This window comes from Pelophylax lessonae (assembly GCF_965119305.1).
Source record: "Pelophylax lessonae genome assembly, chromosome: 1".
In the NCBI taxonomy this organism is placed as follows: domain Eukaryota; kingdom Metazoa; phylum Chordata; class Amphibia; order Anura; family Ranidae; genus Pelophylax; species Pelophylax lessonae.
The window spans coordinates 555249172-555262001 of NC_138768.1; the positions used below are offsets into that span (position 1 = coordinate 555249172).

At 45.5% G+C, this 12830-nt stretch overlaps 1 protein-coding gene across 2 annotated transcripts in view; it reads right to left on the reverse strand.

Annotated features, from left to right (window-relative positions):
* Positions 1–11297, reverse strand: part of MLLT1 (MLLT1 super elongation complex subunit) — an 80668-nt gene extending 69371 nt beyond the window's left edge. The window contains exons 1-2 of one of the 2 annotated variants that reach the window (XM_082248217.1): positions 11028–11297; positions 611–791 (exon numbers count right to left, since the gene is read on the reverse strand). In XM_082248217.1, coding sequence (XP_082104343.1) covers positions 611–791; positions 11028–11039 — 193 coding nt within the window. In that variant the 5' untranslated portion in view covers positions 11040–11297. The remainder of the gene's footprint in view (positions 1–610; positions 792–11027) is intronic. The other variant, XM_082248218.1, reaches the window with a different exon arrangement.
* Positions 11298–12830: the final 1533 nt, after the last annotated feature.

Genomic DNA, 12830 nt, shown 5'->3' on the forward strand with positions numbered 1-12830 from the left:
AACCAATGGAGAGCGCAATTACGGAGACCAAGCAAATTGAGTTTTCTGAGGAGGAGGGGGTGGTCAACTGTATCAAAGGCAGTAGAGAGGTCCAGTAAGAGTATGAGTAGTGACCATTGGTTTTAGCTGTTAGTAAGTCATTTGTGAGTTTTAGGAGAAATCCAGACTGAAGGGGATCAAGAAGGTGATTCTCAAAGAGGTGCTTGTTCGGTTGGTTGTAGACTAGAAGTTCAAGGGGTTTGGAGGCAAAAGGGAGTAAGGAGATGGGTCTTAAGTTGTTGAAGATTGGTGAGGTCTAGTGAGGCTTTCTTTGGTATGGGAGTGACTAGTGCATGTTTTAGAGGGTTGGGGGAAGATGCCAGTGGAGAGGGAGAGGTTGAAGATATGAGTTAAAAAGAGTGTAGGATAGAGCCAGAGGGTGACCATAGTATTTGAGAAGGAACAGTCTTCACCAATGGGGTATTGACTTCTTCTCCTTAGGAGTAGCTAGGCATAAGACTTGTTAAAACAAAAGCATTTACATAGACACACCCATGGGGGCTGTCCAACTGGTCCAATACCCCCCTGCAATAGCCATCCCAACTCAGTTTGGTAGCAAGCAGATATTTACCACGTTTAGGTCTTGGAAAGCTGTCATGAAGCCTGAAAACCACCTTCTCCACAAAATGTTGAATGTCAAACTGCTCAGGCCCACGTACAAACACCATCCAGTCATGGGTAAATCCCTCAGTAGTTGGCTTCTTCCTTAACTGAGCACGATGTCCCAGCTCCAGCTTCACCTGAACAGTGCACTATAAAAAAAATAAAACAAACTCACCAAAGAGTTCAACATGTTGCATGTAAGGTTATGCCAAATAGCAAATAAACTGGGTCCCAAAGCCTATAAAACCTAAGCTAGAAAGCTTGTGACAGATGTCTTTGCTTGCCATTTTCCACAAGTTGCATCCTAATTTTAGGAAGCCAAAAATGTGTTTTTAGGCTTGTTAAAAATTGTAGTAAGTAAATGCGTGCAAACTCATATAGAAGGCAATTCTGCAAGCCATCCCTGTGTGCGCTGAATACTGTCACCTACTGACTCTCCCTAGTTATAATTCATCCTAGAATTCTGCTTTCTTATAACAAAAAATCAGCCTAAGTATTTTATTTTTTACTACAATAAATACCCAATGTACAAAAATAAAGCTGCCCGCTGCCAAGATGCAGTAGTGTACAACCCAATCACCATGGAATATTTATCATTATATAGTAGAAAGGAATAACTTTAGCTACATTCAGAAGTAGAAAACTGAAGAAGACTGAAGTATTTTACCTATATGTAGGTTTCCTATATCAACAGCCCCAGACCCTTTGTTTCCTTCGCACTGGAATCGGATTGCATGGGTGTACACACTTATGCGATCTGATCACTAAACCATTTGACAGTTTGCACTGCGATAGGCAAAACCATCTGGGGGTGTCTTTAACTTTACATTGACAACCCCAGCAGTTCACAGATGTCAGAGTAAACCAGTGTGTGATTCAGGTGCGATGCGGGAACCGGCACTGAATCGCAGGGTTTCACGCATTGCACCAGTGTGAGCTGGGACTGAAGGTTGGGTGCATCACTAAACAGTACTAGCCCATGCTAAAGAGGTAAACTGCACATCAAAAAGTTGAGGGGGACAAAGTGGAGACAGACACATATATACGACGGACAACACAATCCAGTTACAGTGCATTCACCCCACCAATGTATAAAATCTCAAATATGAACTAGTGCAAAACATCATACAACCATTACAAATCATGTATCAATTTAGGTCAAATTCCAGTAAATTTGACCCAAATCGATTTACATGATTTTTTTATGGTTGTATGGTGTCTTGTGCTAGTTCATTTCAGTTTCATTTCTACACATTGGTAGAGTGAATGCAGCTTTATTCTATTTTTACATGTATTATACACACACACACACACACACACACACACACACACACACACACAGTATTATATAATATACCATGAAGGCAGCAGCTACCTGGGTTTTTCTGGTTTTTACCATTTAATATCTCAACTATTTTGTTGGTATAAATAGGGTACAACATTCTTTACTGTGAGACCTTGGTTTGTCTAACTGTTGTGCGGGTACACTTTATGTATACACATTTTGTAGGTGTCAGGTTGCACAGTAAGCAAAGTATTGTACAATACCACAATAACTGAATGTATACAATGTTATATCCTCTAGCAGCTATAGTTATAAAGCTCCACTTCTAAGGCCCTGTTTACACCTGAGCGTTTTTCAGCTCATAAAACACTCATCTCTGAAGTCTCAAAATGCTGCAAAACTCTATTAATTTCAATGGCCGATATTCACATCTGAGCGTTTTGTCGCCTGAAGCAAAATGCCTGAAGCTCAAAAAAGTACATGAGCTTCTTTTTTGGCAGATTACAGGCTTTTTTGTTAGAAGTCAATGCCTCCCTCTAAACACCTGCAAAAAACGCCTGAAAACGTTACGTTTACGTTACACGTATGTAAACCCTCAAAAGTTTTTTTTTTTTTTCTGAAACCTGAAAGAGAAACCCATAATGAGCTAGTATGCATCGCATACTAGCTCATTATGAAATACTTACCTAAGAACGAGCCCCTGCCGTGCCGCCCGCTTAGCTGGATGACGGGCGACATGTCCAGTCGCCCGTCTTCCGGAATCGCGGCATCCGGCCATCTGATTGGCCGGAGCCGCGGTGACGTCGCTCCCGCGCACGGGAGCCGACGGTCACGGCACAGGGCTCTGAAGGAACAGCACCAGCGGCCGTTCCTTCAGAGCGCATGCGCCAGTGACGTCACTGGCTGCATGTAAGGTAAATATCTCCTAAACGGTACATGTTTAGGAGATATTTACAGTACCTATAGGTAAGCCTTATCATAGGCTTACCTATAGGTACAAGTGTCAGAGGAGGGTTTACTTCCTCTTTAAAGAAAGCATCCGAGAGGCTATGCTGTCCCTGAGCAGGTAGATTTTCGAGGTTTTATACTGCTGATTGGTTGCTATGAAGCATCACAGACAGCAAATTCTTTCCTCGTGTACTTTCATATTTGAAGCCCAACGTTCTTTATCTGTTTGCAGAAACCAAATGTAAATCTTTCACATTTACATGTTCCCGGATTAAAGAGCAAATGGGTAAGCATTCTGGTACATTCAGAGGCTTTGTTTAGGTTGAAATGAGACTCTTCACTTCTGGCTGTGTTCTTCAGAGCAATTCAAGGCTCCTAAATTCATTTACCATTGAAGAGATTCCTTACTTTAGTTAAATTGTGTACATTTCTGATCTGCAAGCAGCGCCATCCTACGATAACGGTGTATATTCCTAAAATGCCATGTATGTGATGGATCCATAAAAACACCAGTATACACAATCATATACTACTGCACATCATTACATTATTAAAAAAAAAAAATGGCAAGTATAAAAAGAAAATATTTTTTTTCTTTTGGTTGTAATTGTCATTTCCTAATTGCTTGTTTAAATTCAAGTTTATGAAAGGAAAATGCAGCCATCACATCACTAGGGATTCAGTACAAAGCTATTAGTGAAAGGGCTAACTATTCATGCTCTTTATAGAAACATCTAGAACATGACAGCTATCTTTCAAAACTAGAGATCTCCTCAGCTACTCTACCCATCTGTACAAAAAGAAAGGTTGAATCACTGTAATACAAGATGAAGATTCTGTCTATATTGTAATACAGAGAGATTTCAATCAGTATGGGCTTCTTCCAGAACCACAGCACCAGAAAGAAATGATGGAAGTCATTGTGTCATCTATAGGAAACTGAATTTAGCAATAAAAAGAAATGGCATGCAAAACGGCACGCAATGACAGCTAGCCATTTACAGTATATACATTAATCACATTGCACAGCGAGGCAGGAGATATTCCTGATTCAGCAACCCAGCTTTCCTGGTCATTCTCCACCTCCAGCCTCCTTATTGGATAAAGAATCAGCATCACTTCTGTCCAATGAGCTCAACCAGGCAGAATTAAACCTGACCCAGCAAGCAGCAGAACTATACAACCCATCCTATATTTTATATAGAAAAAAAAAAAAGAAGAGAAGTGAGAGCGAGTGACAACCTCACCCAGACCCTTGCAGATTACAGTTTAGTGACGTGCTACAGAACAGAACTCCAATTTTATTACACTAGTAAGTATTAGCAGAAGTTTCCATACAGACTACTTTACATTCTTTGAGCCGTTCAACTCTGTAGAATGTGCTGTACATGACATATTCTAGTGTTGTATGTGACATTCTAGAACAGCCCACTCCTCACACTGTGCTGTACATGACATATTCTAGTGTTGTATGTGACATACTCTAGGACAGCCCACTCTTTACACTGTGCTATATATGACATTCTAGAACAGCCCACTCCTCACACTGTGCTGTACATGACATATTCTAGTGTTGTATGTGACATACTCTAGGACAGCCCACTCTTTACACTGTGCTATATATCAGTGGTTCCCAACTCCGGTCCTCGGGACCCACCAACAGGCCAGGTTTGCAAGATAACTAAATTACATCACAGGTGATCTAATTTGCTGCTCAGTGATTGCAGTATTCTAGTCTGCATCCCCCAAGGTAATACTTAAAATCTGGCCTGTTAGTGGGTCCCGAGGACCGGAATTGAGAACCACTGCTATATATGACATATTCTAGTGTTATATGTGACACATTCTAGAAGAGTGTTTCTCAACTCCGGTCCTCAGGACACACTAACAGGCCAGAGTTGCAAGATAACTGAAATACATTGCAGGTGATATAATTTGCTGCTCAGTGACTGCAGTACTCTAGTCTGCATCTGCCTGAGGTAATACTTAAAATCTGGCCTGTTAGTGTGCCCTGAGGACCGGAGTTGAGAAACCCTGTTCTAGAACAGCCCACTCCTCAAACTGTGCTGTACATGACATATTCTAGTGTTGTATGTGACATACTTTTAAGACAGTCTACTCTGTAAAGTGCGCTGCATGGAACACACTCAGGTCTACACTGCACTGAATGTGACATAATTCAGAGACCATCTGATTTTTAAAGCTGTACATTATGCTACTTATTCCACCCCGATCCACTTTGATTGCCGAACTGTACGTTATATATTCCAAATCCTTAAATATTTCAGATTCTGTTTGTAGCCCAAGGTCTTTTAAAGGAGTTGTAAAGGCAGAAGGTTTTTTATTCTAATGCATTCTTTGCATTCAGATAAAAAACACTCCTGTGTGTAGCAGCCTCCCTAGCACCCCCTAATACTTTCCTGAGCCCCATCTCTATTCAGTGATGTCCACGAGTCCCTCGGCCATCTGAGACTCTCCCTCCTGATTGGCTAAGACAGAGCTGTGGCGGCATTGGCTCCCGCGGCTGTCATAGTCAATGAGCCAATCAGGAGAGAGAGGGTCTGAATGGCTCAGCTTGGGTGCCCCCATAGCAAGCTGCTTGCTGTGTGGTCACTTAACGGGAGGGAAGGGCTAGGAGCAGCGAAGAGGGAACCCGAGAAGAGGAGGCTCTGGGTTGCTCTGTGCAAAAACAACTACACAGAGGAGGTAAGTATAACATGTTTGGTATTAAAAAAAAGGAGACTTTACAATCACTTTATTTCCAATCTATTCAATGAATCAGAACCCCTATGCTAGTATTACAAGAATAAAAGTCTTGACACAAAAAATTAAATGAAATACAATATGTGATTTTACCTACTCATGCTACAAATGAGAAGTATGGGAATACTTTTTTTTTTTCTTAATCATACTTACCTAGGTGGATGCAGCAATGGCCCGATGCTACATGTGTCCCCCACTGGCTCCAGCACTGAGAACCGAGCGATCAAACACTGCCAATCGCTCGGTTCTCACAGCTCCCTGAGCAGAGAGCCGGTGACTCTCAGTCACCGGCTCTCTGCACTGCCCCCCCCCCTCCACTCTCAATGGAGCGCTGGGCTGTGGAGGGGACAGGAGCAGCCAGCTCAGGCTCTCAGTGCCTCTCTGAGAGGCTAAGCTAGGTGCCGATCCAGGCATGTGAGCGGATCCCGACCATATGGTCACAAACTTACCTGAGCCTGGATCAGCTCTGTAACATCAGCTGACAGTGGGCTTCAGCCCGCTTTCAGCTGAAAAGGGGTCATGGGAGTGCAGAAAGGACTGCCCTTCTGTGATCCATAGGAGAAGCGCAGCAAAACAAGCATTGGCTGTACTTTTCAATTAAAGCCCCAAACTTAACTAAAATATTTTTTTACTATCCCCTCTCACCCTTGTTACTATGCTTTTTTTTCTACCTTCCCTTGAAAAGTCAAATATACTCGTCTAAGTTCTCCCTCCAGGTCCCTCCCCTCCGCCATTTCTTAGTGGGAGGAGGAGGACTACTGATCCAGCGGCGAGATGCGCCCCCTTCCAAGAGGGCATCATCTATTCCTGGACCCTGAGAGAATCCCACCACAGCAAATCTAATAGGTGCCCGTGTCATTCAGGCACTGATGAGCACATGCAATGAAGAATCCAAGCAAGAAGTCAACAAAGGAGGAGAAGACTTGAAAATGGCACCATCATATGACCACTACTTAAAGCAAGTAACAATAGGCATTTAGATAGGAATTTTTTAAAATCAAGCAATCAGATAGAGGCAGGTGGGAGGAAGGGGTGGCTGGGGGTTGAAGAATAACCCTCTCCCAATTTAAATTTTAGCCCACCTTTCTTCTAGATTCTGCTTGATTGGCCCACTACATCCCTGTATGTCAGTATGCCGGGCCTGGTCCCAAGTCAAATTTTAGCCTACTTGAACCAACTTTTCTTTATCTTTTTACTTACTTGCCCCACTCTATCCTTTTCTGTCCCACCCATTCCCCAATTTAAATGTTTGCCTTCCTGACCCACCATTTTTTTTTCCTTCTTTCTTGGCCCACTTTTTTCCTTGCCTGTCACTGTGCCCGGGCCTCTCCAAATGTATTTTTTCTCCTACCTGACCTACCCTATCCTTGCCTTTTAGCATGCCTACTCCACTACCAACTTTAATTGATGTGTGCTTGGCCCATCCACTACTGCCATTTCGTCTTGTTTGGCCAATTAGTCCTCCCATTGCTGCTTGTTTGTCTTACACAGTCCTCCTCCTGTGGCTTGGCCAACCCAGTCGTACCTTGCTGCTTGTTTGCCTGGCACACCAAGTCCTTTCTCTGCTGCCTGCTTGCCTGGCCCACATAGTCCTCCCCCTCTTAACTACTTGCCCCTCCTAGCCCCCTAATTGCCGCCTGCTTGCCTGGCCCACCCAGACCTTAATGCCACTTGCTTGGCTTGCCCACTCAGTTCTCCCCTCGCTGTTTGCTTGCCTGACCCACCCTGCCTGCCTCTTGCTGATTATTTCCTTAGCCCATCCTGTCCCCACCTTGCTGCTTGTTGAGCCTACTCTTTCTGCTTGACTTTTCTTGTCTTCTCTCCCATTCCCTTTCTGAACCTAAAATGTACGTTACCTCGCTGTCTTTTGCTTCAATACTTTTTTTTTTTTGAGTCTCTAATCAAGAATAGGTGCGAAGCAAGTAAACTCAAAACTGCTAATCTCTAAACATGTCCCAAGTTAGGCACTCAAGATGCTGAAGATACTGGATCAGCGAGTTAGGTAACTAGGGAAAAGTCAGAAAGAACACTATGCATAAATCCTATATACCATGTGGCCATATTAGGTCAATTATGTCACAAGAATTCCCTCCCTTTGGGTATGTGCAGAAGTAGAGCGAGAAATTCCATGGGCACAGTTGCCAGGGAGTAACAGCTAGTGTCCAGGTTCAATCAAACCTGTATTCATCCTTCCTGACAACTAGAGATGAGCTCTGACAAGTTGGAACATGAGTCCTGAGCTATGCTGCCAGGAAGCTGTCAAAGCCAACAGCCAATCATAGATGGTGGAGGCATTCCCTGCCCCGCAGCTGCATGTATGCAGAGGGCGTGTATATGGGCAGCTGTGAAGCAGAGAATACCTCTGCCACCTATGACTGGCTGTCAGCTCGGACAGCTTCTCAGCAGGATAGCTCAGGCTGGTTTGGACTCGTGTCTGAACACACCACAGCTCACCACTACTGACAACACTAAACCCCTACCAGGCAATTGGAAGCTGTGTTCTCAGTCTGCCATACGCATTTTCAGTGGCGCCATGCCAACACACAACCACCTTGTTATCGCTGGTAAATTAAGCCCTACCACCTACCTTCAAGGATCTATACCAAGAAATGTAAATGCCCTGATCACCAGTGTCACATGACCACTCTGTTTAACAGAAAAATGAATGGCGGTTGACCTATATGTACTAACATAGTGGATTATGCTGGAATAATAAACCTAGCATAAACGTCTCCTAAACAAGGCAATCTATTATACATGCAACTGGGGCTGCCAATAAGGCAATTCAGCCAACCCTCCTGTATGGAGCCCAGGCCCTATCAGTTCAACCGCACACCCTAGGCACCTGACAAGCAGCTGTACTGCTTTATTGCTGAAACAAATCCCTCTGTGGCTCCCCCCTGCAGCAGTTGAATGCTGGTGGGAGGGAAAGGAGGTGAACCCGGCTGAGCTGCAGTGGGAGAGAAAGGAGGTGAACCCGGCTGAGTTGCAGTGGGTGGGAAAGGAGGTGAACCCGGCTGAGCTGCAGTGGGAGAGAAAGGAGGTGAACCCGGCTGAGTTGCAGTGGGTGGGAAAGGAGGTGAACCCGGCTGAGCTGCAGTGGGAGGGAAAGGAGGAGAACCCGGCTGAGCTGCAGTGGGAGGGAAAGGAGGTGAACCCGGCTGAGCTGCAGTGGGAGGGAAAGGAGGTGAACCCGGCTGAGCTGCAGTGGGAGGGAAAGGAGGTGAACCCGGCTGAGCTGCAGTGGGAGGGAAAGGAGGTGAACCCGGCTGAGCTGCAGTGGGAGGGAAAGGAGGTGAACCCGGCTGAGCTGCAGTGGGAGGGAAAGGAGGTGAACCCGGCTGAGCTGCAGTGGGAGGGAAAGGAGGTGAACCCGGCTGAGTTGCAGTGGGAGGGAAAGGAGGTGAACCCGGCTGAGCTGCAGTGGGAGGGAAAGAAGGTGAACCCGGCTGAGCTGCAGTGGGAGGGAAAGAAGGTGAACCCGGCTGAGCTGCAGTGGGAGGGAAAGGAGGTGAACCCGGCTGAGCTGCAGTGGGAGGGAAAGGAGGTGAACCCGGCTGAGCTGCAGTGGGAGGGAAAGGAGGTGAACCCGGCTGAGCTGCAGTGGGAGGGAAAGGAGGTGAACCCGGCTGAGTTGCAGTGGGAGGGAAAGGAGGTGAACCCGGCTGAGCTGCAGTGGGAGGGAAAGAAGGTGAACCCGGCTGAGCTGCAGTGGGAGGGAAAGGAGGTGAACCCGGCTGAGCTGCAGTCGGTGGGAAAGGAGGTGAACCCGGCTGAGTTGCAGTGGGAGGGAAAGGAGGAGAAGCGGGAGCCACGGCGAGATTGGTTTACAGTATCTGAGTTTACTATGCTTCAGTCAGTGAATGCACAGAAAACTTCTGTACAAAGTGCTTCCTGTTCAGTGCAGTTGAGGCTGCAAAGAAAGGTGCAACGTTTCAGAGCCACGCATGACCCCTTCATCAGGCATGTGGTGGAAAACGTTACAGCTTTCTTTTTGTGATCTGTTCTCTCTTTAATAAAAAATAGCTTTTCGGACGACATTGGTGTTCTGTGGTGTACTGGCGCATATGAACCCAATTCGCTTCAATGGGTCGCGTTCGACATGGGGCATATTTCTGGCTTCGATGCAAATCACTGTGTCCACAGCATGTACAAACTCCCAGCTGCTGACTCTGCCGTTAAAGAGGACAGTGGTTGTGGGGGAAGTAAAACTGCAGCTCAAAGCTTAAGCCTGGGGTTTTACTGCCCCCCCCTTCCATTCTCACATGTGAATCAGACCTAAGGGCTCATTCACACAGGCCCCCTGGCCATGTGAATGAGTCGCTTATACGGCTGAAGCTGTCTGCCACTCTATGGGGATGCAGCGGCTGAATGAACACAGGTTCTAATCTGACAGGGTGTGGAGGAGAAGGTGAGTGGCCACGTATGTACACAAGGGATAGGCTCAGGCATGTTTGGATTATAGTCCCAACCCACCTGAGCAATCCCACCAGGAAGCCATCACTGCACACCGCCAAACATAGGCAGCGTATGTGCAGCTGCCATCCGGGAAATGCCTCACTGCCTATGATTGGTGGTGTGCAGTGATAGCTTACTGGTGGGATTGCTCAGGTGGGTTGGGACTATGAGCCAAACACACCTGAGCACATCCATAATGTATATTGTGTGTGTTTGGGGCCGTACACCTTGCACCCACAAGCCTGTCAAAGTAGGACCTGAGGCTGTGTTCATTCAGATGACACGTCCCCCATAGGCTGCCTGCACACAGCTTCAGCCACATAAACCACTGATTCATGCTACAGCACCCATATGAATGAGCCCCAACACCTCGTTTGCACACAGAGCTTTATTTATGAACTCAATACGCTGTTAGTTTTTAGATTTGGCAGGAATTGTGTACGTTATGTTGCGTTTGTGTCCACTAATATTGATTTTAGTGTATTTTTAGGAAAATATTGTTTGGGTATTTTCTGTCAGGTAGACGGTACAGGTCCCCATGATTTCTCACAGCAGCCCTGCATACCAGGAGTCACTATGATGAAGGTCCCCCTCCTCCATAGAGGACACCTGAACTGTGCACACAATGATCTTCTCATTCAAAGTAGATGGCTGGCAGGTGTGAAAGTGGCAAATGACAAAAGCCTGGAGCCCCCAATGAATGGTGTCCTTCTGCTGGGGCCCCTCTGCTCCAGTATGGGGCCCATTCTACCTCTATATAAGTGGCCCACACATTCCCATTGTTAATCTTCCCTGCTCTGCTCTGTCATGACAATGATCCCGGCTGTGTGTACCTGGCCCTCATTCTTCTTCTATATAATGTAGTCACTGGCACCTATCAGACAAGCTGCTCTGCTCTCCCCTCTCGGTGACTGATTCTCTTGTTCAGTACCTGACTGTCCATGTCTCTGCGCTCAGATGGTTTCCTTCCTCTCGTGCTCCTCACGGCGCCTACGGCCTCATCCTCCCCTATTACGGCCCTTATGCTTGCGGCTTGTTCGGCACAACCAGACCAAAAAAAATATAAAAATGCACCGAATCCGCGAACTCCACACAGCCCCCCGAATAGGCCCGAAACCCCCTTCTGTGCTTAATGGATCACTCCGCCTGCCGATGCCACAGCCAGGATACCGGAATGTACCACCTTGAATCTGACCAATCCGTAGGTTGGTGTAGGCGGCGCTTCCTGTCAGGAAGAGATTACAGAGAAAGAAGCAGATAGCAAACCTATTCGATAGGCGGAGAGGTTGTGACTGACATCTTAGTTCGCCAATAGCTAGCGCTCGAGGGTTTCCATAGTGATCGCAGGTTCCGGCTCCACATTCCGAGATTTATCGCTCCGCCTCCTTTTTTCTGGAAGAAGTGATTTCTTCTTAAGTGGGGTTATTGTGTTGCAGGGACAGGCTTCTTGTACTGACTGGCGGAGGCGGTCTCCTTCTTGTTAAATGATTAGTAATGATATTTGGGCTTTTCCTCAAGATACTTCCCTAGGAGTTACATTATTAAGAAAATATATATATTTTCTGTATCTATATACAGTATAGCTATTTATATGTGCGCACACACATTGTGTGTGTGTATATATATATATATATATATATATAAAAAATGTATTTTTTTAAATACAGTTTATATCTCTATATATGCACACTATATATACAGTGCCTTGCAAAAGTATTTGGCCCCCTTGAACTTTGCGACCTTTTGCCACATTTCAGGCTTCAAACATAAAGATATAAAACTGTAATTTTTTGTGAAGAATCAACAATAAATGGGACACAATCATAAAGTGGAACGATATTTATTGGATATTTCAAACTTTTTTAACAAATAAAAAACTGAAAAATTGGGTGTGCAAAATTATTCAGCCCCCCTTAAGTTAATACTTTGTAGCGCCACCTTTTGCTGCGATTACAGGTATAAGTCGCTTGGGGTATGTCTCTATCAGTTTTGCACATCGAGAGACTGAAATTTTTGCCAATTCCTCCCTGCAAAACAGCTCGAGCTCAGTGAGGTTGGATAGAGAACTTTGTGAACAGCAGTTTTCAGTTCTTGCCACAGATTCTCTATGGGATTCAGGTCTGGACTTTGAATTGGCCATTCTAACACCTGGATATGTTTATTTGCGAACCATTCCATTGTAGATTTTGCTTTGTGTTTTGGATCATTGTCTTGTTGGAAGACAAATCTCCGTCCCAGTCTCAGGTCTTTTGCAGACTCCATCAGGTTTTCTTCCAGAATGGTCCTGTATTTGGCTCCATCCATCTTCCCATCAATTTTAACCATCTTCCCTGTCCCTGCTGAAGAAAAGCAGGCCCAAACCATGATGCTGCCACCACCATGTTTGACAGTGGGGATGGTGTGTTCAGGGTGATGAGCTGTGTTGCTTTTACACCAATCATAACGTTTTGCATTGTTGCCAAAAAGTTTGATTTTGGTTTCATCTGACCAGAGCACCTTCTTCCACATGTTTGGTGTGTCTCCCAGGTGGCTTGTGGCAAACTTTAAACGACACTTTTTACGGATATCTTTAAGAAATGGCTTTCTTCTTGCCACTCTTCCATAAAGGCCAGATTTGTGCAGTATAGGACTGATTGTTGTCCTATGGACAGAGTCTCCCACCTCAGCTGTAGATCTCTGTAGTTCATCCAGAGTGATCATGGACCTCTTGGCTGCATCTCTGATCAGTCTTCTC